Source organism: Coffea eugenioides, chromosome 4, assembly GCF_003713205.1.
Source record: "Coffea eugenioides isolate CCC68of chromosome 4, Ceug_1.0, whole genome shotgun sequence".
Classification (NCBI taxonomy): Eukaryota; Viridiplantae; Streptophyta; class Magnoliopsida; order Gentianales; family Rubiaceae; genus Coffea; species Coffea eugenioides.
The window spans coordinates 42,211,664-42,239,599 of record NC_040038.1 but is presented as its reverse complement, the minus strand read 5'-3'; the positions used below and the strand labels follow the sequence as shown (position 1 = coordinate 42,239,599).

The 27,936-nt window shown below is 36.7% G+C and overlaps 3 protein-coding genes across 4 annotated transcripts; 2 read left to right on the top strand and 1 right to left on the bottom strand.

Moving 5' to 3' along the window:
- Window positions 1-331: 331 nt before the first annotated feature.
- On the top strand, window positions 332-3,313 carry LOC113769410. Its single transcript, XM_027313858.1, has 5 exons — window positions 332-743; window positions 845-1,641; window positions 1,924-2,059; window positions 2,516-2,592; window positions 3,188-3,313. Exons 1-5 carry the CDS (start codon window positions 332-334, stop codon window positions 3,311-3,313), a joined length of 1,548 nt encoding a protein of 515 aa, XP_027169659.1.
- Window positions 3,314-9,799: 6,486 nt separating this feature from the next.
- Window positions 9,800-13,108, top strand: LOC113767971. 2 transcript variants are annotated; one of them, XM_027312178.1, is made up of 6 exons: window positions 9,802-10,022; window positions 10,120-10,237; window positions 10,983-11,331; window positions 11,765-12,233; window positions 12,307-12,362; window positions 12,776-13,108. In XM_027312178.1, exons 1-6 carry the CDS (start codon window positions 9,986-9,988, stop codon window positions 12,815-12,817), a joined length of 1,071 nt encoding a protein of 356 aa, XP_027167979.1. In that variant the 5' UTR covers window positions 9,802-9,985; the 3' UTR covers window positions 12,818-13,108. The 2 variants fall into 2 exon arrangements, with proteins under 2 accessions (XP_027167980.1, XP_027167979.1); XM_027312179.1 differs by lacking the exon at window positions 12,307-12,362 and having other exon boundaries at window positions 9,800-10,022.
- A 2,246-nt stretch (window positions 13,109-15,354) lies between these two features.
- On the bottom strand, window positions 15,355-24,709 carry LOC113767709 (ubiquitin-conjugating enzyme E2 2). Its single transcript, XM_027311886.1, has 6 exons — window positions 24,426-24,709; window positions 23,783-23,917; window positions 23,607-23,632; window positions 17,337-17,426; window positions 17,168-17,256; window positions 15,355-15,784 (listed from the first exon to the last, which is right to left on the bottom strand). The coding sequence occupies exons 2-6, from the start codon at window positions 23,905-23,907 to the stop codon at window positions 15,656-15,658; spliced, it is 459 nt and encodes a 152-aa protein (XP_027167687.1). The 5' UTR covers window positions 23,908-23,917; window positions 24,426-24,709; the 3' UTR covers window positions 15,355-15,655.
- Between the last annotated feature and the right edge of the window lie 3,227 nt (window positions 24,710-27,936).

The window sequence follows — 27,936 nt, the reverse complement described above, 5'->3', positions numbered from 1 at the left end:
TGTGGATTCGACCCTACTCACCGCTATATACAAAAATCTGTATTTTTCTCGAGTAGGTAATTATTATTGCACAGGTTCGGCACCTGTCAATTTTTGGCGCCGCTGCCGGGGAGTTGGCGTTTGGATTATTTGTTTCTTTTTAAATTCGGTTTTTATTTTATTTTATTCTTATTGGTATTTTTGCTAGTTTATGCCCCGTTCTTCTCGCACAGGTGAATTGGTATACGATCCTGAGGTAGAGAAGGCAGCGCGTAGGCGAAGGCAAGAGACCAAGAGACAAAAAGAAGGGCACTTATTTGCTGCAAACGAGTCAGCGGAAGACGAAGTAAGCATGGCCAACAACCAAACATTGAGGGAGCTGGCTGCCCCGGAGCTGACTCACCAGCCCTTATGCATCACATTCCCCGCTTTGGCTGAGAATACCGCTTTCGAACTGAAGTCGGGATTAATTCAACTCTTACCCTCTTTCCATGGTCTTTCTGGCGAAGAACCCCACAAGCACGTAAAGGAGTTCGAGGTGGTCTGCTCTAGTATGAAACCTCCTGGGGTCACTGAAGAGCAAATTAGACTGAGAGCCTTCCCGTTCTCTCTAAAAGATGCAGCTAAAGATTGGCTGTACTACCTACCAGCAGGTAGTATTACCACATGGGCGCAGCTGAAAAAGAAATTCTTGGAAAAATTCTTCCCTGCATCCCGGGCTGCGAGTTTGAGGAAGGAGATCTGCGGCATTAAACAATACCCCGGTGAGTCCTTGTACGACTACTGGGAAAGGTTTAACAAGTTGTGCACTAGATGCCGCAGCATCAAATTAGTGAGCAACTGTTAATCCAATACTTCTACGAAGGGCTCCAATCAACCGATAGAAGTATCATCGACGCTGCAAGTGGGGGAGCACTGGCAAACAAGACACCAAGGGAAGCGTGGGAGCTCATCGAAGCCATGGCAGAGAACTCCCAGCAATTTGGCTTCCGTGAGAGCAACCCTCCCCGTAGAGTCAACGAGGTAGAGATTTCATCCTTACAGCAGCAAATGTCAGAATTGACGTCAGTTGTTAGGCAATTAGCTATGAGAGACGCGCCGCGAGCGAAGGTGTGTGGAATATGCACAAGCATGGACCACCCCACTGACTCATGCCCTATGTTGCAAGAGGATGGAGCTGAACAAGTGAACATGGCTGGAGGCGTGCCCGCGCCTCAAAGACCGTACGACCCATACTCCAACACGTACAACCCTGGTTGGAGAGATCACCCCAATTTCAGCTATTGTAGTAGGCCACAAAATGCATTCTCTAATCGGCCTCCAGGTTTTCAGCAACCTTGGCAACATAAGTCTCAACCCTCGTCCTCAAGCTCAGGGAGTTCTTTGGAAGAAATTGTCAAGAGTTTGGCCACGACTACCACTCAACTCGTCACGACCACCACTCAGCTCCAGCAAGAGACCAGGTCATTGACCACAAATATGGCTCAACTCCAGCAAGAAACTAGAGTCTTAACCATGAGCACCACTCAGTTCCAGCAGGACACAAAAGCAGGCATGAAGGATATGGAGGCTCGAATAAGCCAAATGGCAACTGCCATCAATCGCTTGGAGTCCCACGCTTATGGAAAGTTACCCTCACAACCTGAAGTAAATCCCAGGAATGTAAGTGCCATGACGCTGAGGAGTGGCAAGGAACTGGAAGGGCCTAAAGTGGAAAGTTCAAAAAGCAAAAGTGAAGAGGAGATAGAGAAGGAAATTGAAGAGGAAGGGCGTATTCGCAAGGATCCTAAGGTAACCTTCACTTCTCCGCCCACTATTAAATCTAACTTACCTCCTTTTCCTTGCAGGTTGGAAAAGACAAAGAGGGCCGAGAAGGAAAAAGAAATCCTGGATGTGTTCCGCAAAATTCAAGTAAACATCCCCCTATTGGACGCGATCAAGCAGGTACCCAAGTACGCAAAGTTCTTGAAAGACTTGTGCGTTAACAAAAGAAAGCTAAGGGGTGATGAAAGAGTGATGGTGGGAGAGAATGTATCAGCTGTACTTCAAAGGAAACTCCCACCCAAATGCGGAGATCCAGGTATGTTTGCTATCCCCTGTAAGATTGGTCATTCTAGTATAAAAAATGCCATGATAGATTTAGGAGCTTCTATTAATGTGATGCCTAAATCAATCTATGATTCCCTAAATTTAGGACCTTTAAAAGAAACGGGGATAATAATTCAATTGGCTGATCGTACATGTGCTTATCCGGATGGGATAGTTGAGGATGTTTTAGTGCAAGTAGATGGATTAATTTTTCCTGCTGATTTTTATGTGCTTTACATGGATGATAGAAGTGCCCCAAATCCATCACCCATTATATTAGGAAGACCATTTTTGAGTACTGCCCAGACTAAAATTGACGTTAGTAAGGGTACTCTCACGATGGAATTTGATGGAGAAATAGTCCACTTTAATATTTTTGATACAATGAAACATCCTGTTAACTCTCATTCTGTGTTTGCTATGTATACCACTAATCCCTCTGTGCAAGAATTTTCTAAATTTGCTTATAGGGGTAAATCCAAGGTTGCTGCGAACAAGTCCTATAGGGTGAAAGCAATTCATGAGGTAAAAATGGAGAGAAAATTTAGGAAAAAAGTTGCACTCAATGGCCATGTGGATCCTGGAGGAGGGCCACCAATTACAAGGAAAATTCAATTACATCCAGACTGAAGAGTGGTGCTGTGTCTAGCCAAAGACGTTAAAGAAAGGCGCTGCTTGGGAGGCAACCCAAGGATTACAATATTAGTTGTGATCATTTTTCCTTACTTTATGATTTTTCAGTTTTATCTTAATGTTTTGGTTGCTTTTGTGGTGTTGGACAGAAGAGTAGGGGTTACAAGGCGTGCTCACGCTTTGCAAAAAAAAAAAAATAAAAAAAAAATAAGAGAGAGAGAGCGACATCGTAAACGCGACTCAGAGTCACGTTTACCTACACAGTCGCGTTTTCATTCCTGCAAGATTTCTGCAGGAAACGTGACTTAGAAAACGCGAGTTTAAGGCGCGTTTTCAGTCGCGTTTTCATTCCTGCAAGATTTGTGAAGGAAACGCGACTCATAAAACGCGAGTTTAAGGCGCGTTTTATATCGCGTTTTCTGTGTCCCAATAAAGGCGTCAGAAACGCGATTTCACCTCATTTCTTCCTCTCTTCTTAATTTTCTAGGTTCGGGCTTTGGAGGCTCGCATGGTCAACGTTGATGCCAATGTAGCTGGCATAGCACAGAATTTGGCGCAATTTCTGCATCATACGGGTTTTCCTCCTCCAGCTGCGCCTCGTCCACCTCTTTGACCGGATTTCAGGGAAGTGTTGCTGTCCTCTCACCCACTCTTGTTGGTTATTTGTCACATTGACGACAATGTGTCCTATAGGTGTGGGGGGGCCTAATGGGGTGCTAGTGTTTTTAGTTTTCTTTAGTTTTTAGTTTTATTTCTAGTTGCTCATTTTCTTTCTTTCTTCTTGGTGATTATCTCTCCTGCGAATGAAAAAAAAAAAAAAAATCGTTTGGACGTTATTTGCATGTGGTGGGCAGAAGCGAATGTCCTCCAAGGCGTGCCCACGCTTTCCAACCCCTCCGATAGCGGAAAAAAAAAAAAGAAAAAAAAAAGTTTGACCAAGACCCTACTCCTTCCACTTTCCCTTTTTCTTTGACTAGTCTTGGACAATCCTTCCAAACTCCTTCTGCCTAAGCTCCAATAATTTTTCTCCCAGTCTTGACCACGCCGCCCGCCGTCCGCATTCAAACAGAGAATCAGGCGGCCTTCTTCACTCACATTGGATTCACCCCGCCTCACCCCCCCTCCGCCTTAGTATCTCATTTTCCCCCCCGGAGCCAGGGAAGTTTCTCTTCTTTCCTCCTATTACTTTATTTTGTCTCTTCTACATTGAGGACAATGTAGGTCTTAGGTGTGGGGGGAGTGGCTTCCATTAGTTCTGTTTTTCATTAGTTCTTTTTGCTTTGATTACTCAAAAAAAAAAAGAAATATAACATGGGATGAATGAAAAAAAAATGAAAAACATTGTAGTTAGTCGGCTTTTTGGTTATTTCTATGCTTGTTAGTGTTGGGCATGTGCTGTGATGAATAACACAATCAAAGTGAGTGGTTATGTGGTCGTATATGCTAGCTGTGCATTTTGTTTCCCTTGGCAATGTCATTGAATGTTGAGTATGCTGGAATTCACCCATTTTTGTAACTCTTGGGGAGCTTTTGGGCCTTACTTGAACATATTATTCTTGTTTGCTCTATTTTGTTTGATTAAGTGGGTATCGCACATGGTATGAACATTCTAGAACTTGCTATTTTATACATGTCAAACCCACATTTTGTTGAACTGGATGCATTTGAAATGATAAGGGCATTTAGGATTTAACCCTCTTTAGCTATCTAAAACCAAGCCCTCATCTTATTTCACAATAGTGAACCAATTTGAACTTTTATCCTTCGTTTCTGGTTGATATCCGTGTTTGTTAACTCAAGACCTCTTTAAACTTTCTTGTTTACCCCTGTGTTGTCAAGGGATGCCTGAATTCCATCATTTGTGCAAAGCAAACAAAATTTGGGTTGCAAGTGCTGTTAGATTAGGAGCTATATGATGCTATCCTTGTATAAAGGAGGGGAAATTGGAAAAAGGCCACTGACCAGAGGACTTTGGCTTACAGGGCGTGCCCACGCCTTACAGGACTTTATCCTTAAAAAAAAAAAAAAAAAAATCTCTGAAGAGACCTCGTGACCAGAGGACTATGGGCTACAAGGCGTGCCCACGCCTCGCGAGCAGTATTCAAAAAAAAAAAAAAAAAAAAATCTTGGGGCACTTGTACAGGGAGTACAGCAAATGGAAACTGCCTTGTTAGTGAAACTCCTCCAGTAGAGCACTGTGGTTATTGGTGAGTTTTGGACGTTCTCTTGACACTTTACCCCCTATCCATACCTACTTAACCCGCCTTTCACCTGAGCCCCATTACAACCCTATTAAAGTCCCTTTGATTTATGTGTTTAGTTCACTTTTAAGTGGTGGAGATGTGATAAACGTGCAAGCCTATGGTAATGGCATTCCGTGATGTTGAATTGAGCGATCCTAGTATTCATATATATCCTTCGAATTATAACATGTCCGGTGTGTTCTACCTTTGGTAATATTGTCAGGGACCCTAGATGCTTGTGTTAGTATAGACTACTGCATGACCTCCGCTCTCTTGGTTGTACTTCTGAGCTCCGAAATGCTTGAGGGCAAGCATTGTCTAGGTGTGGGGGGATTTGATAGAGCCGTTATTTGGCACGTTTTGCACTGTCATCTTGTCCTAATTTTGGCTATTCATGGTGCTAAGAAAGGGGATTTCACTCATATTTGACATTTGTGTGAATTGTAGGTGGTTAGCATCAAAAAGATATCGCGGGGAAAAATTTTCAGAAGACTTTTCATTTCAGAGCGTGGCCACGCCTTAGAAGGAGGACGAAACCGAAAGCCGGATCGTGGTCCACGTGAACCCGAAGCATTGGATTAAAACTTCAAAGGAAATAGCTTCTATTAGCTGAAATTGCTCCAGACGTCTCTGTTTTTTGACTTGAATTGCGGCGGCTATATAAAGAGGACAAAGCGAGATTGGAGGGCAGGAACTTTTTAGCCTTAGCTTTAATTTTCTTTTTTCGACTCCTTGTCAGACGCTTGCTTCTGTTCTTTCTCTTCTACTTTTATTCGCCTGCGGCTGGCGGCCAGGCATTGAATATTCTCGCGGATTGCATCTGGGCTCCGTAGAACGGAGACCCTTTTTACGTTTTGCCTTTGACTCTTCAAAATTCCGTGAGATTACTCTTGTGCTTTTCCAATTCTTCGGCAATCAATTGAATGTATTCAATTAATTTACGCGGGATTGACACGATGAGGAGCGGCTAATTTCCTCCTCTACCCAAAGGTTGACGCGAAGGCGCGGTCCATAATATCTGTGAGATCTAACCGAATCTTCATTATTTCCTCCAATTGATTGCTATTCGTGCGTTTCCTGAATTAATTGTTCATGGGTATTTGATTAATTGAATATCAACGGCCGGGTATTTGATTTAATTTAATAGCCTACTGCCACGTTAATTAAATAGAATCCGTAATTGTTCATTTAGTTAACACCCCGTGGCAACCACCATAATTGGTTTTATGATGGGGAAACGCAAGATCTAATTTAAATAAACCCTCTTAGCGTGTTTATTGGTTAGGGTTGGGTTCTTCTAGCTTTAATGCAATTGGGTAATTAAATTCCTACGGTCGTACCTAGGGTTGTTATCTGGTTAGAGAAGCAGTCAATGGTCGTACCTTGACTGTCGAAAAAGTAAGGAAGAGCTGGTTGTCAGAGCTTATTGATGGCTATAACCAACCTAGTGATAAATGGGTGAAATATCTTTGCATCGATGAGCATTTAATTGGACCGTGCCTGAGCAGTTGATCCTTTGGGTAGAACTTTTGTTAATTGCTATTTTCAGTGAATTGTACTTTGTGAGTTAGTTTTGAATTTTGTTTGTTTTATTTTATTTTATTTGTGTGTCTTCCATTGAAAATCCCCCAATTCTGTTCTACTGATTTGGAAAGAAATAATTTCCTACCTGCTCCCTGTGGATTCGACCCTACTCACCGCTATATACAAAAATCTGTATTTTTCTCGAGTAGGTAATTATTATTGCACAGGTTCGGCACCTGTCAGTTATCTCTTGATTAGAGATATAGTTAATGGTCGTACCATAACTATTAATACAGTAGGGAACAATTGGTTGTCAGAACTTACTGATAGTCATAACTAGTTTACCAATAAATGATTGAATTTATTATTGCATTAAGGATCGGTTGTATGAACCATCTCTAAAAGTTACTCCTTTGACTAGAGCTTTGCTTATTATTGATTTAATTTTAGTATACTTCTATTTAATTACTTTTATGTGAAATAATTATTTAATTTAATTCTTCAAAAACCCCTAATTAACTCTTACTCTAAAAGAAACAAATTTCCTCCAATTCCTATGGAGACGATCCTACTCACCGCTATATACTAGTTACATTTTCTTGAGTAGGTACTTTATTGTTGAATAGATTCGACATCTGTCACCAATCTAAGTTTTCAACCACTTTTTACCTTAAATCCATCACGTAATCCATATATAGCCATTTTGTGGAGTAAAAATGTTAGATCCCACTTGCAATTTAACAAATGATACAATCTGTATTTATTTTTGTCACTACAAGAGTGCAATTCAAAATTTTTGTGCATAAAAAACGTAGTGATTTCAAGCTAAAAAGTGATCGAAAATTTAGATTGAGATCCAATTTTGCTAATTTAAATTTATAAGGGACATAAAATTAACACTTTAAAAGTGAATGATAAAAAAATTCATTTGGCCAAATGTGAGAGATGTTTTGAACAATTTTTCCAAATAAAAAACTTATATTTGTAAATTTGATATTTGAAATTTGTGGAGACAAAAATAATTAAATGCATCAAAATAAGAGCAAACAGCAAAAGTAGTCACTAAACTACGTGGAGTTCCCTATTTTGGTCACTAGCTAAATTTTGTATTTAGACAAAATAGTCGTTTAACTAATGAGGCTAATTCTTTAGATTATTGGCACAAAAAAAAAGGACAAGTATTGATTTGATACCATTATATTCCCAAACTCGTCAGCACAGCAGCCCGCAACCTTTTTTTTTTTTTTTTTTTGTTAAATTGCAGCATGGCAGCCTTTTTAATTATTAAAAAAAACATAAGCCTTTAATCACAATAAGGCGCCAAAAATTTTTTTTTAAAAAAAATTGCAGGCTATTGTTCTGAGTAAGCATGGCAGCCTCAATTTTTTTTTTTCAGAAATGCAACATAATTGTAGGAAAAAAAAATTGGCCATTGGGTTTAGGAGAAGTAATGGATGAATTAGTAGTATTAAAATTTTTTAGAGTGTGAATTGTGTATAGTTATGTAGTATAAGTTATATATTTAAGACCAAGCACAACCTTTTGATTCAGAAAATAAGCGTCCAATTATAAAATTACATTATGTTATATTATATGAGTTATGCAATTAAAATAATTCATCTAATCACTTACATTGTTGTATTTTGACATATATATATTATTACTGTACTTTAAAACTGATGGCCTTATATATTATTTTGATTCAGAAAAATTGATGGCCTTATCAACCCCAGCAGTGATCAACATGGCAGGGCGATGATGCCAAGGGCCGCTCTCCAATGTTTGGCTCGGAGTTTCTTCGTTTGAGCTGTTCGAAAGCGATGCAAAGAGAGGGAGAGGGAGGGAAAAGAGAGAAGAATAGAATGAAATGAGAAAGGGGCGGAGAGTTTTTTGCCTCCCACTATAGTTTAGGAACATGATTGTGTTAGACTAACAATTGACGGATTTTTTTTTTTTTTTTTTACCTATAGTCTAAGGAATTAGCCAACTAATGAAAAATATATATTTTTGGTCACTCAGCTAACAAAGACTTTCATATCTAATCATTCAATTGATGAAAGCACATATTAAGAGTCTGTTTGATAACATACAAAAATACTGAGACTGAATTTTTTCAGACATTCAGATGTTTTGGGTGTTTGATAAATAAAAATTTATCTACTGAACTTGTTAAGTAGTGTTGAACTTGTGTGTAATTTTTTCAGTACAAGAATCCTAACTGAATGCTTAATTCTAATAAGAATCAATAGAATTACTTCAACTACCTTATCGTATCTACCAAATCTACCCTTGTTTGTTAATTATTATGTTCAAAATTCTTATCTAATTAAATAATCTGATATTCCCTATTTAACGCCTTTCTACTTCTCTTTTCTCTATTTTTAATGACCTTCACATCTTCTCCATACTCCTCATATAATATATTTCATCTTTTATATTAATTTGATTTAACAATAAATATTGTCATTTTCATATCTAACAAATTTAATCTAATTAAATCATAGGTTCTATTTCTTTTTTGGATGAAAAGATACAAGGGCAAAATTGTTAAATTTAACTTATTAACCATTCAGTTATAAATGGTTAATAAACAGTATAAATAGGTTCAACATTAAAATTCAGACATTTATATATTTCTTTTTTAGTGCTTAAAATTCAGCAAATTAATTGTTTTAATATTCAAATTTCAGAATTCAGATTCAATTTTCTTAAACGGAACCTAAGTCTTATTGACGAATGTATGTTCTAATTAGTTGAATGACTATTTCGGTGAAAAACAAGCCAATTCGAGATTGCAACAAAAAACGTCTATATTTGTGTCCAACGGACTTTCTTAATAGAGGATCGGTTTAATTGGTCTACATATTTTGCTTGATTCTCTCTTTATACTGCCAAAATAATCTATTTTTCTACTTCCATTGCCTTTTTTTTTGGCCACAAACATATCCTCGATATTAGCTATTCATGCAAATTAAAATAATTTTTTACTTGTTTAAATTTCTATTATTTCTAAAAGCACACTCAATCCCAATATCCCAACATGCAAAAACCCTTTTTCCTTCTTTTCTTCATAAAAAACCATCACTAATTTCTCTTGTTTCTCCATTTTTTTGAAAGAAAAACATAATAAAGAAATTTTCAAATTTGAAATTCAAAATGATGAGCGTCTTACTTTACCCTACTTTACTACAACAACGAAGGATCCTACTAATTTTTGGGCCCCAAACCCTTAATAGCCGTTGTCTAATTTAAATTATTAAACCGTTTCCTCCTAAAACCATCCAGCCCCAAATCTTAGCTGTATATTTCTGCACCCAATTTTTCGATTTCGAGACTTCCCAATTTCCCGCCCATCTGTCACCCATTTGGCAACTGCCCGGAAGCATGTTCTCTCCCCTTCATATAAATACCCATAATCCTTATACCCTCTTCGTCATTTCATTTCTCTCTGATTCTTTCCCCTTCTTAGATATCTTATTGTTAGAGAAAAACCCCATTTGTTTTTGCTGTCTTTTCCCATGGAAGACTCGGTCAAAGACCAAACCTCTGCTTCTGGTATCGTTTTTTGTTTAAAGTTTTGGTCTGTTTTCTGGAATTTGTGAATAATTGTTGGTTTTTGTTTCTGGGTTTTTATGGGTTTTGATTGTTTCAGGCAATGCAAAGAGATCAGCAAGCAGACTTCTCAGATATCCTCTTCGATCTGCTGCAAAGTCCAAGGAGGAGAAGCCCCCTCTGACTGATGCCTCTAATTCTTCTCTACCTAGAACCAGGTTTTAATTTATATCATCTGCATGTGTTTCTGAAGTTATTGAGTTTAATTGGTTCTGTTTCTGAAGATCATTAACTTGGCGATCGTATTTTCACGAAAAAAAATGCTTCCTTTTTTCTTTTCCTGTTCCCCTGAGTAGGGGTTTTACTAATTTGCCAAAAAAGGGTTCTTTTTTGACCAATGAATTAGGGTTTCTGTTGTTTAATCTGGATGATATGTGTTCTTGGAATTGGCTTGAAGAGAAATTTGTTTCTTGTTTTCCTTATATCTAATGTATGCTGTTAGGTATGTAATTTGATCCTATCTCAGTGCTCAATTTTGACTTTTGCTTTATGCATTTCAGTTTGATGATTAGTTAGGTTTTCGAGGCCTCTGCCCTGAGTCAGACGGATCACAATATTTGGTTATTATGCAACAGGCACATTTGTATTAACCGGGATATTAGTTCTTCAATTGCCTGGTTTGCTTTGTTGGTTCCCCCTTTTGAGTAATTGGTCCAGCATATGAAAGGCTTTATGTGTTGCTTAAGTGAACTGGAATTAAGAATTGATGGAAATGGTTTTTCCATTCTCCATATAATTGAATGCAAAATTAATTCAGGGATTACTATGATTTTATTTGCAATAACTCACAGCATTAGAATACTGTCGTCTATGTTTTTAAGCTCATTCTTAATAATTGCAATCCTGAATATGGGTCTACTGAGAAGTATTAACTGAGGCTTTTCTGGATGCATGCATATTCAGGGGAAGGATTGCATCAAGTGTAAGTAAGAGTGTGGGTGTGCTTGATCTCTCTGGCAAGGAGAAATCTGCAAAGCCACCAAGACGGCTGTCCATTCCTGCAAAGTCAACTGCTAGTCCTGCTCCAAGATCTGTAGGAAATACAACTCCCATATCTGAGGCTAGGGCAAAGAGGTCCACTGGAAAAAGTGACACACCGCTTTCTGATGTTTCAAAATCGTCTCTTAGAAGAAAGTACAACAGTCTGACTCGAGCATCATATTGGTTGTCTCTGATTAAGCTCTCTGAATCTGCATCCAAGCAATCAGTCTCCCTTGGCTTCTTTAAACTTGCTTTAGAGATGGGATGTGAGGTAGGAAATAAATTATACAGTTATATGAGTGTGCACTTGTGCATGACAGAAAGGAGGATGCAAATTTCATTGGAAGCGACCCTTTTAGCGCCTACTCTCATATCCTTGAGTCATTTACCTAGTTATTTACTTGAAGGGAATTCTATACCTGTATAAAAAAGTATTTGGGGTTTACTTTTGGGTCAGCTACGAAATTGCAGATCCTAATCAATGATTTTTGCACTTTACTCTAAGGCTTACTGATATGTTTGTCCTGGCCTAGACTTGCTATTGCTCTAGTTTTACAATGTTCCAGCCTATTACTGGGACAAAATGGAATGTCTGATCTTAAGTCATCATATCTATGTTACCCTTGTGACACTGTCCGCTATGACATAAAATTACATCTGATTAGCGACACGTTCTTGCTTCTCATTTGTGCTTCTCTGTTCAGCCTCTTCAACTCTTGAGGGACGAATTGAAATCCTATATTCGGCGCCATAGCCTTGCTGAGTTTGGAGAGACTCTGAAGGAATTGTGTCAAGGCTACAATATTTCAGAGAGCTTAGAGCAGTTGCAGGTTTCTGAAACTTGTTCCCATGTGCCTGATGAGGAAACTCGGTCATCTGATGATGATGTACATAGCTCGTCATCTTCAGCAGACAGTCAGAAGCTGAAATTGGAGCCCTCGAATGCTGGCGTTGATAAAGCTCGTCAAGTTAAAGACCCAAACAAGGAGAAAACTCAAAAGAATGAGTCTGCTACTAAAGTCAGGAGATCAGCAAAGAAAGTGGTTCCAAATGCAAAGTCTGGTGTTGAAGCTGGAGCTGGTAGAACACACAAGAAAGTTCAAAAACCGAGAAAGCAAGAACCACATAATGATAAGCTGAAGAAGCAGGGAAAGAAATCGTCTAATGTAGAAGGTAATTGCTTCTAAACTAGAATGTACTCAATTGACTACTCAATGGGTCTATTTATTACTGTTCAATGCCACAGGTTCGCTCAATTCCCCACCAGAGGATAAAGCACTCCAAGAAAATAAAGAAAACGTGGTAAAATTTTAATCTATCTTTTTCTATACTAGCAAAAATGCAAATGTTTAGGTTAAATTTCATTAAAGCACTTTCGGTTTTTAAGTTTCTCCAAGAAAGCTTCCTGGTTATCCTGAAGGTCTCAAACCTTTCACACTGCTGACTGCTGTTTGGTGCTATCTCCTGTGATTTAGACTATTGTAAAGTCCCCTAAAATCTTCACCTCCCCTTCAGTTAGTACGCACCTTTAGGTTACTTCAGATTGGGTTTACTCATTAACAAGCAATGAGATATGAAGTGGGTTTAGGGATGTGCAAAGGATGAGTTGCTTTTTTATTAGTCTATTTTCTGCCCTCAGATTGCATTTTCAAGCTGATTCTTCTTTTCTGCTCTCAGTATGTGTAGTTGATGATGGTTAGTTTTTATTGCTGCAGGAGGCTGTGGAGACTGAAGAGATGAGTTTGTCTGAAGTTTAGTCAATGCCAAATGCAGCTGTCCAGTTTGGTTTGGTCTTCATTATTTTATCTGGGGCTTTTCCTTTTGTATAGATACATACTGCCGTGTTTTACAGGGTGAAAGTTAGCAGCAGCCAAGCATTGTGTGAAGTGTGAAGTTTAATATTGCTGTCATTTGTTTTGGTTTGTGATGCCTGGAACCTAAACTTCAACTGTCTAGCTTTTATACATGTACTAGTTTGGGATTATCCGTTTTGCATGTCAAATATCTCGTTTTTGTGACTCTTAATAGCATGATTTTTTGCAAGATTATTAAGGTGAGTGAAAATTTAGTCTTACCTTTTTACCTTTTTTTGGGTGCTGGCTTTCGAATTCTTGAAGTCTACCGAATACCGCTTCTACTACTAAAAAACATGCCCAAACCACAAAAATTAGAAAACAGAGTGTTAACATCCTAAAAAATTAGAAAACAGAGTATCAAAATTGGAATGGTTGTGGAAACCTTGTTCATTATCATTTGAATTTCAAGATATGCTAGTCATAATAATATCCTAAAAAATACCTGCCTCTTTGGCTCTTTGGTTGTTTATTAGGTGATATTTATTTGGTTATTAAGCTATATTTGCAACAAAAAAAAATCAGTATTTCTCACTGAAATTGCCAACTTTTCTTCGGAAAAAAAAAAAAGAAGAAGAATTGAAGATTAGGCCTCTATTGCGATGCATAACAATGTGTGGTTAAGATCAGCTGTTAAAATGGAATTGTGCCAAAATATTCCAAAAATATTTTCATGGCTCAAGATTAGACTTAATCCTCTCTAACAAAGTGGGCTAACATAATGACATTTTACTGTGGTCTTTCAAGGGCAAAATTAGAAAGAAAAAAAGCAATGCATAAAACCCCCGCCCGGCGGGGGGGGGGGGGGGGGGGGGGGGGTGGACAAGCGATGCATAAAAATATACTAGTAAATAAAATTCGTTAATTGGCTACAACGGTATTTAGTAGTAACATTCTTTTTTCTCGTGTACAAAAATATCAACAATATTAATACCAAATCTACAGCTAACATTACACAGACATTTTTTTTCCCTACGGATAGCCAGTTTTTTGCCAAAAAAAAAAAAGAGTTTTGGTTGTATTATAAATATGTTTTTTAATCATCTTCTTATTTTTTGAACCATATTATATATTACATGCTTTTTAGGCTAAAAAAAATAAAATCAATCTTCAATACAAACAAGTGTTTAAAAAATGCAATCTAGTTTATATGGAAACAGTAACTTCAGATTCTAGGTCAATGAGAAAATGAAACAGACACACACACGCATCCTTTGACATCCGGTAACTACATTGCACACTGAAATCATTTCTACAGTTGAAAATGGATGCCACTAAAGTAGGATTGTTAATGGAGTTTGGTCAGCTTGAGCTCGGCTTGTTTGACTCCAAAAAAGCTCGACGAGCCCGACTTTTTAGTGAGTCGGTCTGAAGTCTGAACTTGAACCTAAAAATTAGATCCAAATTAAATATGAGTTGAGCTTGAGCCTCATTAGGTTCAAACTCGATATAGGCTCGGCCCTTTAATTATCTATATATATGTATATATATAATATTTATATTTTGATATTATACATAATTATATATCCAAATATATTATTACTAAATACTAAATATATATAAATTACAAAACACAAAAATACATCTGAAAACTCTTCTATGAGTTTTCTTGAGAACCAATATTAGTAATGCATAACTGAATCTCTAATTTTTCTTATTATTTGAGTAAATTTTTGCATTGACATAATATTGGTTGATTTCTTTTTGGTCTAGAAACACAAATCATCAAGCATATTTGAATTCAAATCACCAAGCATATTTGAATTCAAATCACAAGGTTATAAAAAAGTTCCAACTTTTAAAGATGTATTGGCTTATAACCGAATGTTTTATTACTATTTTTCATGCGTTTTGAACAAATTAAATATATATATTGTCGAAAATTTTTTAATTTATATACTTTTAAAAACTATTATTTGTTCATGTTTAGTTTTAATATTGTAATCTTGTAAATGTTAAACTCGTTTTACAATTTAATAATTATATTAAGAAAATTAAAGAATAATAAATAAACTTAGACTAAGCCCAAATAAGACTCACAATCTGAATATTATATGAATTGAGTATGAACTTCACGCTTATTAACCCAAAACTCATTACCCAAATCCCGAAAATATTACAAATTAAATAAACTGAATTCGAACTTACAAAAGCCCAGTCCATTAAACCCAATTGACAGACTTATACTCAAGGTTGAAATCTCAGAATTTAGAGATCCCATCTCCAAATCCTCCTCCTCCCTCCCCGCTTCTTAAATCCCACATTTCCCTGCTAATCTTTTTTTAAGTGAACACTGCTCAGCAAATATAAACGAATACGCATTTTTTTTTCTAGAGTCATTTGTTGCCTGATAGTTGTAAAGCATTCGCAAGTCCTACTGGGATTACAAGCTTGCCAAATGTGAATCTTCTCACCAAGGCATCAAAAGCACATTTGATGACTAAACCAAAACACAAAGGCATATTGAATCATGTCACAAGACAACAATATTTATAGGAACAGAATGTCTATGTATCCCTTGACAGCTTACAACAGAAAAATCCTATTTTACAGGAGCTAGATGATGAAATACAGCAAGTCATACCAAATAAATAGTCCTAACAAATATAGTAGGACCGGAGTATCGAGTTTTGATTCAAGAAAGCCAGCATAAAGGTCTTTAAATTGACAGATGAAACTTAAACAGGCCCACAACAACAGGATGAAATCATCCCTGGTACCAATGCAGGCCTCACAACAGTATCAGTCGGCAGTCCAGCTCTGTTCCACAATTTCCCTGACTCTGCGGTTGTATTCACGCTTATTCTCGCTAAACAGGCGTGCAGCTTCAGAATTTGCTGGAGAATTAGGATTTGGATCGCACAGTAGAGACTGCAAAAAGCAAAACCACTTATAATTGTATTCTAAAAAAGTGCCCATGATTAATAATATCTTGAGCCATTCCCAGACAAAGTATCAACTGCTAACTGCAACAGTGAGAAAGGTCCATGTGGTAGACAGAAAATGTCAAGTCAATGTGCTACCTCCCTTATTACAACTTACTCCAGTCACTAGCCCTGGCTTCGGCATCCCCCACCTTGCAGTTAAGGTAACGACTCCGGGCATGGGCCAAGAAATATTCAATGGTTATGGGAGGGTGGAGCATTTAAGGAAATTCATACTCCATAACAATTTTACGGCATGGAGAGATAATGTGTTTGACCAGATAAAGAATTAGTCATCCAAATATGTCAGAGCAAGTAGTGATAGGGGTTAGGGGCATCAGAAAGGGAAAGAAATTCATTAACCACGTGGCAATAACGCTGTCTGACTTATCTCGTCACATATGCAGAACTGGAGATGAAAAGGAAAGAGAAGAATGAAATTACGATAATAGATACACTTTGTTCAGCTTACTTTGATAGCCCTGATTATTCTATTGTATAATTCTGAAACCGAGTGAGGTCACTTTAGTTTCTAAGGATGCTCACCTCCGTGAAGACTCAATTTCAGAGGAGGAACCTTATCGAGTCAAGACGCCACTAAATTCATTTTTATTTCCTCTTCCATATATTGCCTAGGAACAAAGAACTAAGAGATCTAAGCAAACAAGGGCTCATTCTATGCTTTCCTGTCAGTGTTAAAACCAAGCCCACCCTTCAAGTCGAAATAAAGACAAAAAATGGAATTGCTCCATCCTGTTCCCAGAGTAGTGAAATTTTCAACTCTAGCATCTTTTAAGTTGCACGGTTTCCCTTGAACCAAAAGCAAGTCACCAACTACATTTTCTTAGCAACTCAGTTACCAAAGTCAAAGGTGCCTCCTTACCAAGAGGAATAGATATTAACTTATTGCCAATGAGATTCTTGTTATTTCTAGGAGTAGCATCTTGGGCTCAGTGCAAGTTGACTCAACAAGGCAGCATCATGTAAATAAGTATACCAAAATGAAGCAAACGAGAAGCAGATTAGTGAAGGTGGACCTCACACATACATGTTAAATATTTTATGCCTTAATTAGCAAACTTATTATTAAAATAGTCTGTTCAGTTGGCATTTAAAAATCAGACTAAATTACTGCTCCAACAGCCTATTATTGGCTAATCTGGAAGCAATCGATTTCTACGATTATTCAATTCTATGCAGAATTTGAAATGTCCATCCTGCGATAACATTGAGATGAAGAAAATACCCATAATAAGGTGGCTCATATAGACAACAAAAAAAGAACAGACTCATAACTAATATCATCTGCTACAATTCCAATGTGATTTACCTGGATTGAGGTTAGTATCGCTGCAACATCATATATTGGACTCCACTGATTTTGAAGAATATCAAGACATATACTTCCATCTGCATAAACTGCTCAAATAATAAATCCTGAATTAGAATAATGCCAAATTAGCCTTTAAATGAATATTCTATACAATAGTCATGCTTACTATTTGGATGAAACATCCGAGAAACAAATCGCACAGTTGGGGGCTTGTTTGGGTAATCTTCCGTGAACTGAAGTGTCAACTTGAACGTACCTGATGTGCCCAAAGGAAATGCGCATAAACATCCAGGAGCCATGGTCTTGCTCATAAACATAAAAAAGACACTTAAAGAACTGACAGTGCTTAGCACAAGGGAGGGAAAAAAAAAGACATGGAACAAAGGCCACTTGATCAAAAAGAATTAATTTTCTGCATTAATTCACCACATAATAGCATCTAGAATTTCCCTTATCACATACCACCACCAGAATATCATAATTCATATTCACAATACTGAAGTTGTTCTGCTATTTTCACCCACTCCCAAATGTAAAAGTGGATGGTAAACACTCACTTTAGATTGAATCTTACGATTATTGTCTTTAAGGTCATCTTACATTCAACTGCCCCATTTTTTTCTTGTGTTAAAAATAATGAAGAGGAAAAAAAAAGAAAATTTTGATGGGCGGACCGCCTACTTTAAAGTTTTGGTGGGCCCCCTCCCACCCTTTCTTCTTCTCCCCTCCCTAACCACATTATGAAAATCCAACCTACAGATGATAGATGATGCACAGTAGAAGATCAGCAGGCAGGTACGTGACTCAAAACATGGGTTAAACTCCAATGGTGATGGCCATAAAAAGGCCTAGCTCAATTTCAGTACTTTAATGAAACTAGAGAGTTGTCAGCCGAGTTCCACTCAAGCATATTTATATTGAATGTCTCTAGCTCTAATGCAGGTGTTTATCTACCCTTACTATCTAAGTCATGTCATCTCGGCTTTCATGAGGGACCTATTACGATGGGCTTCTATCAACAAAAGTTGGGTCACTAACACAAGCAATCACTGATAGTACACTAACCCTGGCTGGTTTTTGTTTTTTTTTTTTTGTTTTTTTTTTGAAGGGGGGTTATGAACTATGAATAGGCTCTTGAACATCACCCTACTTCCTTGCCTTGTAATGCATATTTGCTCAAATCATAGGAACCTGCTTAGTTACACTTTTATGTGCTGATCAACTTATATACATACACTCCCCTTAGGGAAACAATTAGTGTACATATAAGCAAACTTGTAATTTAACAATCATTACTGCAGCACACAATATACTTTTCTAAGCCCTTTATGGGCTCTTTAACCAGTACTAGACATACATTTGTGCTATAATTTTTTTCCCTCTTTTTCACATGACAATCCAGATTGCAAATATTTATGTTGCCTATGACATAGGATATAATTTCCTTGTATGCTATATACTCAGTTGAATGTCAAACTAGCTACAATTTTCTTATGATTTTGATTTCAGTCACGCCTTATGTTGAGGAAGGCAGGGTTGCTAGACATCTTAGCCAGGTTTTATTGCAAAGACAGGTTTTATGGAAAACTTGAACATCTTTTCTGTTGTTGTGAAACATTATGTTTGGAAGAAAAAAGATAGTTGTGGAAGGAGGAGAGAGAGACAAGTGGCTAGCTAGAAAGAGGGGACAGGGGGAGAAGAAGAAGGGATGCGAGAGGGGACAAAAACTTTAAAGCAGGCAGCCACATTTAAAACATGACTGCCACCAAAATTTTCTTTTCTTTTTTCTTTTATTTTAGCACAGCAAAAAGAAAAGGTGGGCAGTCACATTTAGCAAATGTGACCATCCAGGTGATTAAATTTCCAAAATGCAACTGTCCCATCACCCGCTGACCTAAAAAGGCCTCCCTTTTCCAAACGTTGTTTTATTCTTTTTTGTAATAAACTAAATAGTTAGCCCCCATACCTCTCAGCCAGTGCTTCACCCAAATTCTATACAGCTTGCTCAACTCTTGCAAGCCAAATAGAAAAGTTTACCATCAAACTATTTAGATCAATATCTTTCTGAATTAGTACAACTGTTCCAATGGCTGCCGGAGGATATTTGAAACAAAAAGAAGACGGTTGCTGAGGCAGTGGATAACAGCAAAATGAGGCAACAGCAACAGTGTCAGCAGAGGGTGGGATCAGGCTTAACAAAAACGCGCTTTGGATCTTCCATCCCACTTTTATATCCCACTCACTATCCAACATTCTAATAAGCCACCACTTGTCCATTTACTAAAACTACGAAAATTTTATTTGTGCTCAAGCTCATTAACTTCCAGTCCTTAAACATACTAATGATAGAAGTTGGAAGAAAACAGTCTTCATTCCCTATCCCTCAACAACGATCAACCTCCTCTATCACTTTGAACAATTTTCCTAATAAAACGGTTATAGTTCAGCAACTACTTAAACTAATTGAACAGATGCTACCTAGATTGCACCTTCAGCAATTGTAATGCTTTGAATTCCTACCACAAAAGAAAGCAATCACAAGGGAAATCAAAGTCATGAAAAATGTGGAAGTTGGCAAAAGGAAAGCATAAATTTCTGAGACAAAACAAAATTTCTCCCTGACTCCAGGAGAAGAAATATCCACAACACTTCAAAATCCCATTAACATTCTATTGAGGGCCTTTTGGAATTTAGGAACAAAATGGTTGCTTGCAAATGTTCACGTGAGAGGGAAGGTCTCCACCGAGGAATGGAAGTGCTCATGGTGATATACCATTAGGAACACTTTTCCAACTTCTTTTTTCTTTGAGTTAAATTTTCTAAATTTTATTAGAAGTATATTTTCACTGTTATTAACATATGTGAGAGATTTGAAAGGTTTGAAGCGAGAATCCAAACAACGATTTTCTTATTTTTAGTGAATGGACAAGTGGCAGTATTTCACAACCTGGGACAGGAAGTGGGATAAGAAAATGGGACTGAATATTCCAAGCGAAATGATATGGAACTCGGGAGATTGGGATAGGCTGGCAGGAAGAGGAGGGTAATAGAAGAAACGTGGATTAGAGGTATGCAACAAAGAGAGGTGGGCGAGAGAGATGGCTTGAGGGTGAAGACAAGGGCTAATTCCTTAGATTATACGTGAAAAAAAAAAAATTCGGTCAAATGTTGCTCTGACAATGAGTGTGTACTAAACGTGCAGGACAATTTTTTTAATAAAGCACTGACGCTACCGTGCTTAATCAGCATGGTAGCAGCTGTTGAGTCAAAAAAAAAAACTGACTTGCTCTCTGTTCTGGAAAAGGCTGCACAGTCGTGCAGCCTTTGACCAGAATTTTTTTTAAAAAAAAATTTATTGGTACTATTGCTGCACAGGGGTGTTTTTATTTAAAAAAAAAAAACCGATTAATTGGAGTAGCCCCATAACCTAACCAACTACAAGACAGGGCTATTAAGTAGAAATAGTGGACACGATTGGTACTATTCTTACTAAAGTAAAGATAAAAAAGGAAAACAATACTGTACAACACTTGGTCAAATGTTGCCTATCCACATGCAAGATACAACCTCCCCACTAATCTCTTCATGTTCCCTTAAAGCTTTTCATCGTCACTTTCTTCTTCATAGGAACCAGCAGCATCAGCCCTCAAGATTAAGTCCAAGCAAGGTAATTCCCTTTGTAGGTTGATTTTCTTTGTGTATATCTTTCCCATTCTTCTTGAGATCTTTGGAGACATTTGTCATCATCATTTCAGGGTCTTCCTCGTCAACTTTCATTACTATTATGTATCTTGCAATTCATCGGTATCAGTATATTTTCCATTCAGGAAAGCAAAGGTTTAGGTTTATTCAGGAAAGCAAAGGCTTAGGTTTATTGCAATTGATTTTAGTTGTTGATTCTGAATTATCTGTCCCTAGTTTTTAGATCCAAAGAAAAAATGGCTACTGACGGACCGAGCAGATCAATGGGGTGCGGGAGGAATTGGTGCCATGGACGAAGATGACACCTCCACTGCAACCAATGATGCTGGAAATAACAAGAAACCGGCCTCAGGATTCAACAAAGCCAAATCAATAGCCACTGCTGGCGCGCAAAAGCTGAAGAGTGGCACTTCAATGAGCTTTAAGTGGGTCAAGAACAAATGCCAAAAGAAAAACTCTTCCACATGACCGAAAACAAATTACCTCAAGCAAACACTTTTTTTAATAAAAACACCCCTGCCGTGCTGAGACAATTTTTTCTAAAAAAAAAAAATCTGGTCAACCAGAACAGAGAGCAAGTCAGGTTTTTTTTTCTTGACTTGACAGCTGCTACCATACTGATTAAGCACGGTAGCATCAGTGCTTTATTAAAAAAATTGTCCTAGTTTAATACATACTCATTGTCAGAGCAACATTTGACCGAGTTTTTTTTTTCACGTATAATCTAAGGAATTAGCCAAAGACGAGTACCGTTCTGATTTGTTTCCCTATTATTTCTATTCTTATTATATTTCTGATTTTTAGAAGTCGAATTGTGGAAGATCAACTTGAAAGTCAACTGTACGACTACCAACTTTTATACTTGGAAAAAGATTAAAAGTAGCAATATTTTCTTAATTTTGAATAATAATTGCATTCAGGTAAGCAACCTACATAATTCTCTGATGGATTGTTTATACGACAAACATTATCTCATTGTCACATTGCCTAAATATTCAAGGGAAAGTATAGCATTAAGTATGACTTAGTGTATCAGTTAAAAATCACACAAATTTTGACATCCATTTGACATCACTATGTGAAACATTTCACAATGTTATGTTTCATAGACAAATGACATGTCATGTGACAAGAATCACAGAAATCATGTCAATACAGTTATCCAAATGCTCCCGATATTGTGCCAAAAAACCCTTGGAAGAACCTTATTTTTCTTTTAAGCTCTATTCTCCTCCTACCTACTCTATCACATTGTTTTTTGGTTTCAGAGATCTCTTTTTTTTCCTCCGTTTTGCACTTAAATAATGAAATAATCCCCCGCAAATGAATTATCTGGACCAACTGTTAGCACTTTCCTGTCCATCTACTCTCACACATGTACCGATTTATATATAAAAACTCTCAAGTAGACACTCTGCAGGAAAATTCCAACTTCTATAGATGCCAAGTGTACAAATGCAACCAATCAAATGCATGCAGCACCATGCATTTGGACACTTGTGTGGTAGAGTATGGAAGTCCGAATTGCAGACTTCCCACCTAAGAACTTCCCCAGGGTATTTCTGTGAACAAGAGATCATAGAAGTCATCCCATTGTCAACATGTCTTGGAAGAATCGATGAACCAGGATCATAATCAACATCTTACATAGTACGAAACCTTGCAATTGATTTCCAAAAGACACTATAAGCCAAGTCAATCAACAAAGAGCTGAAGGCTTCTTGTGCATGTCATACTTTCTTTATCATGGAAAAATCTTCAAAAAAAAAAAATTAAACCTAAACATATCCCTCCTCTACATATAGATAAAGAGTAAAAAAATCACCCCAACACCAGAAATAAATAGTTTTTGTAGGGTACCACTTGCAATGCAAATAAGGCTGTAAAAGCAATAGTATTGTCTATGATGAATTGTTTAGCAGTTCATAACTATAACATACATCTCCAATTTCCCTCTTTATGTACAAGAGCAAAGGTCAATTAAGTTAGATAAGGATCCATCAAGTTCATAGAGATGCACTGTAACCAAAATACTAGTCCTAAAGCCAAAGCAAACATATTTACATCCAATATATCTCCAAAGGAAAGAATGGACGTGCCAGATGTTCTAGCTTCAAAGTTAGGACACAAGATACTGAGAACAGGAGAAGAATGAACTTGTATCATTTCTATGCATTTTCCTTAAAATAAATGGCTTCCGACTTTAAACCAACAAAAGCAACAGGCGCACATCAGAAAAGTACATCTGTGGAGCAAACATAGTGGCTTCAGAGGCAGGATAACCCTTGACTTTATACGGAAAAATTAGTTGAAGCAAAATTTCACTGTATCCTCGAGCTTTAGTTCCTAGAAATTCAGATGCATCACATACATGTGAAACTCATAAATGAAGTCTGGACATTGACCAGAGTGAAAACTCAATTGAATGTATATGCTAAACATAAACATTGAATAGGTTAGCAAAGCTACACGATAACTGGTTGTTCAACAAACTAAAGGCAAGTGAAGCACAGTAGACTTGATTCCACCCTAAAAAGATTACACAGTTTCATAATTTAAAGTCATAGACAAGCTTTAGAAGCCACGGACCAAAACTTCACCCATTCAGGACATCAACTTCACAGTATGATAATTCAAAGTCATACAGAAAGCATTGAAAGCCATGGACCAACACATCACCCATCGATGTCATCGACTTAGCAAGAACAAACTTTGAGTGTTATGATCGACTTACCTCCATCCCAAGGTGTATCATCAGGACTGCAATCCACACCAGAAAAGAAACAAGAAAACGTTTTACCAACTAGTGAATGAAAAACCACGCAAACAAATAAAATTATCCATATATGCAAACGTAATTCACTCGCAATAACAGTATGTAGTTTCAAAACAACTCCGTCGAAAGCTCACCCGAATATCACAGCATTCCAGAGCATAATGTTATTGTCTTGAGGTGCACCACTGATGCCAGCGGGTGGGTCCTGCTGCAACCTCTTAAAATCTCTCATCAGCCTCTTCCTAGCTGGAGTCGACATTTCAAACCACCTACAAATCCCATAGTAAACCATCAAACTAAAACCAACTCAAAATTAATCAAATCAATAGCATAAGACCGTATACGTTAATCTACCCGATCAAAAGTTAAATCCTACTTATTCTCATAATTTCCTATCACCCCTTTATGGTTACAGCTAGAAGTTGAGCCTCTTGTCAATTGAACTAGACGATAAAGAACGAGCTTTTCCCCCAAATTCTCAAAAAACTGAAATTAGGGTTTTGCACAGAATTCCAAATTGGGTTGACAAGTAAATTTCAGCCTTTTAATTTGGGTTTCATCGTTGCAAAAACAGATAATCAGCACAACGAAATAAAGGGATTAAATCCCAAATAAGAAATGAAAGTTCAGGTCTTTCTATAGTTCCCAAGATCTAATTCCATATTCCAAACCCACTAATTTCTTGACTAATTTCTTAGAGAACAAAATCAAACTACCACGCATCAAACCCTTATCCAAATTAACAAAAATATGCATGCGTATGAAAAGGGAATTTACCTGAGAGAAGGGGCTGGGTTAGGGCTCTAGGGTTTAGCTGAATAGAGCCCTTGGAGGAGGAGGTAAAAAGCAGTGAAGTTTCTAAAGAGAAGAAGAAACGAGGGCTTGTTTTCGTTGATTAATAAGTACTATATATAATTTTTACAACTGTTCTTGCGTGTGTGAATGATTGATTGATTAATGCAAAAAATTGAAAATGCAAATTGTAGGGAAAAGGAAAAAGAAAGAAAAAAAGAAAACAAGAAAGGAGGGGGAATTGTGGGGGATATGGAGAGGGCTGCGGCGTGGAGTGGATTTTAGTGACTGGTGAGCAGGGAGTCTACTTTTGGTGTCCTACTGGCACTCACTAGGAAACTTCGGCAAGTGTGAGAGTCTGCCAATTGCCTAACTTCCATCTCACCATTCTCTCACATTCTTTATTTACAATGATAATAATAATAATAATAATTTAATAATAACTGATAAAATTCTCTCACATTCCAAATGATTTTGATTTGGCTTAATTATGAGTTATATTTTCTGTAGGGAAAATCTGACGTACGGCTTAAGCGATAAAAATAAATTAAAGATAGTTTACGTTCTTGATTTTAGAATTTTTGTATTTATATTTATCATGATTTTTAGTCCTTTTTTTTATAGGTGAACTTTTTCTGTAATTAAGAGTCAATAGTATGTCACAACTCACACGTAATGTTAATGAAACCTACAAATTGCCTCAGCTAGGGCTGCAAGCTCGAGAGCTGCTCGAGTCCAAATTCGACTCGAACTCGGTCAACATCGAATTCAAAGTAATCAAGTCGAATTCGAATTGAAAAATACTAAACTCGTTAGTTCGCGAGTTGATTCAAACTCGAATATATATATATTTTTTATTTTAATAGTAAAATTACATATATTCCTAATATTTTATTATTTGTTAAGAAAAATTATTATTTTATTCATTTTTAAAAAAATAAAATAATTATTTTTATTTTTTTAAGCTCGAGCTCTCGAATTTGAATTGAACTCGAGTTTAAATTCAAGTTCGAGTTTCGTAAAATTATGTTGAGACTCAGCTCAATTAACTCAAAACTTAACTCGACTCGACTCGTTTGCACCTCTAGCCGGGCAACTAAGAGTCAAATGTATTTAATGAACTAAAATATAATCATGCCCTCAATGAAAGAAATTGTTCACATAATGCTTATTGCTTTTCGCTTTCTTCCTTTCTCTATTATGGTTAAATTTCTCTCTTGTCATCTTCCATGTCTATTGTGATATACAAATTTTAAGTGCAAAAGTATTGATTTTTTAATTATCGTAAACTATAGTAAAAAAATTAAAATATGAATTTTGTAAAAATAACTCAAGTAACTTTTACTTTTATTAACATTGTGAATTAATTTTTCATTAAATGTTGATGATACAATGAATGTATATATTATCTATAGGAGTTGCATAAATTATTTTTTACTAAATATATAATTTGAATTTCTTTCGTAGTTGAGGACAATTAAATATATCTCATATAGGATAGCAATTCATATTTTTGTTCGAAAGACATGTTATAATAAGTATAAAGAAGGGAAATGAAAGTTCATTACTAAAAGCAAATATATTTAGTTTCAATCTTTATTACTCCTATAATTGGTGGCTAACGACGATTTGGTAATAAGAACAGAATGCATTTCACAAGAAAAAAAATATAAATTTAACCATTTGCGTTTTGACAAATTTTGTATGTCATAATGCAAATGCAAGGGGGGGGAAAGAGACATCTAGACATACTAAAAATGGAAGAATAAAAAGGATTATGCGACTTTTCATTCCAATAAGGGTATGATTGTCATTTCGCTGGCCAATTACATTTCATGAGCTAAAGAGACGATTTGCTATGTTCCCCTAATTACAAGGGGAAAACTCGAATTTATGTCTCTTGATTTTCTTTTCTTTTTTCCTCCCTGAGATTTACTTGGGCATTTTATCCTCTCATTGGTTCAATTTAGGCTTCCTTGTCTTCTCACTTTTGGTTCATTATTCGGTAACTTTGCAATTATTACTTTATATTCTCAATCAAAATAAATGTACAAACTAAAACGAATGTAAAAATTAAGACAAAAAATTACGTATACATGTGTATAAACATGTATACACATGTATTCGACTTATGAAATGTTTTACCATTTAAATGTTTTCCACTTTCAATGTGTTCAATATCGAATTCAAATGAGGAGATTCAAGAATTAATTATCAAAACCTCAATCTTCTCTTGAACTTTTCCACTTAAACCCAAGTCAAGAGCACGTAACTCGATCCAATATCGTTGTTGGAGGGCCAAACTTGTTTGGATTGTGATTTTTCGCAGAAAATTTTTTATATTTTTCATGAATATATTTTTCAATTATATTTTTACCTCACATGCATCAAATATTTACAGTACATTTTTCTACAAAAACTCTTGAAACTGTCAATTCAAACGGGAGTGATGACATTCAAGATTTTACTCTCTTGCTCAGAAGTTAAAAGAGTAAAATAGGGAGCATGCATGAATCCTGCAGACTAATTCGTTCGTGTAGTAATAATACTCAATAAATGATTCGTGTGGTTTCATACAAGAGTTCATATAGAGTAAAAGGTAACAAGGAAAACCATATCAGCACCATATTTAAATTCCAATGAAATGGACCAAATGAATTCATGACCGTAAGATTCTAACTCATCCCCAAAAAAAAAAAAAATTTTTTTTTTCTGTCAGACATGCAAGTCTGAAATGATTCCTTGAGGATTTAAAACTGACAGATGATTATCTGGCTATTCGTTTGGGATTTGGGGCAGGGACGGTCATACTGATGACCGTCCTGCACGGTTAAGGGCCAAGATTTGCCCTCAAAATTTTGTGCGGCTGAGATTACACCATGTAACTCGATTTTCGCGTTAAGTGTGGGGTCCACCACTATCTGTTGTGAAAATACATCCTGTGGAAAAAAAGTTACACGATATACAAAGAAAGTTACGCGCAGTTGATAATGACCAAAATTGGCCGGGCCGTGCCCCGAGTCCGTTGGTTTGTATATGCATGAAAACAGATGCATTGATATCATCATGAGCCAATCAATCAATCCTCAAACATCATTATCATCAAATCGCGAAGTTGCTATGCTATCCAATTAATGCTACGCGTGCAGATTCTTTATCATTTTGTCCCACAGTTACAGAGGATAAAATGTGCTTTAGGCCCATAATGAGACGATTATTCTCTCTCTCTCTCTCTCTCTTTTTTTTTTTTTATATTTATTATATGTATTGGATAGGCACATCTTCTTATTTATCTTTGCCATTAGGTAAACAACATCGGATTTTGTTTGTTAATGACCTCGACCAATGATGATGTTGATTATATTTTTCTTAAGCCCAAATAAATTGGGTTGTGGGAAACACTAAAGATAATGTTCACCAGCACAGTATTGAAAGTCCAGTCTATGGGTAATATATCATATTTGGGGTTGTCCAGTTTCCCTTAATGTGAAGTTTG

What these genes read in the sequence shown, in the direction of transcription:
- LOC113769410 (XM_027313858.1), top strand. Translation starts at nt 332, where the DNA reads ATGGCCAACAACCAAACATTGAGGGAGCTGGCTGCCCCGGAGCTGACT. An exon ending in CGGCATTAAACAATACCCCG is followed by an intron (nt 744 to 844) that starts GTGAGTCCTTGT and finishes ACTTCTACGAAG; the next exon opens with GGCTCCAATCAACCGATAGA. An exon ending in GGGTGAAAGCAATTCATGAG is followed by an intron (nt 2,593 to 3,187) that starts GTAAAAATGGAG and finishes TTAATTTTCTAG; the next exon opens with GTTCGGGCTTTGGAGGCTCG.
- LOC113767971 (XM_027312178.1), top strand. Translation starts at nt 9,986, where the DNA reads ATGGAAGACTCGGTCAAAGACCAAACCTCTGCTTCTG. An exon ending in CTTTAGAGATGGGATGTGAG is followed by an intron (nt 11,332 to 11,764) that starts GTAGGAAATAAA and finishes TTCTCTGTTCAG; the next exon opens with CCTCTTCAACTCTTGAGGGA. An exon ending in GAAATCGTCTAATGTAGAAG is followed by an intron (nt 12,234 to 12,306) that starts GTAATTGCTTCT and finishes TCAATGCCACAG; the next exon opens with GTTCGCTCAATTCCCCACCA.
- LOC113767709 (XM_027311886.1), bottom strand. Translation starts at nt 23,907, where the DNA reads ATGTCGACTCCAGCTAGGAAGAGGCTGATGAGAGATTTTAAGAGGTTG. An exon ending in TGATACACCTTGGGATGGAG is followed by an intron (nt 17,427 to 23,606) that starts GTAAGTCGATCA and finishes TGGGCACATCAG; the next exon opens with GTACGTTCAAGTTGACACTT. An exon ending in CGATACTAACCTCAATCCAG is followed by an intron (nt 15,785 to 17,167) that starts GTAAATCACATT and finishes TGCTTTTTGCAG; the next exon opens with TCTCTACTGTGCGATCCAAA.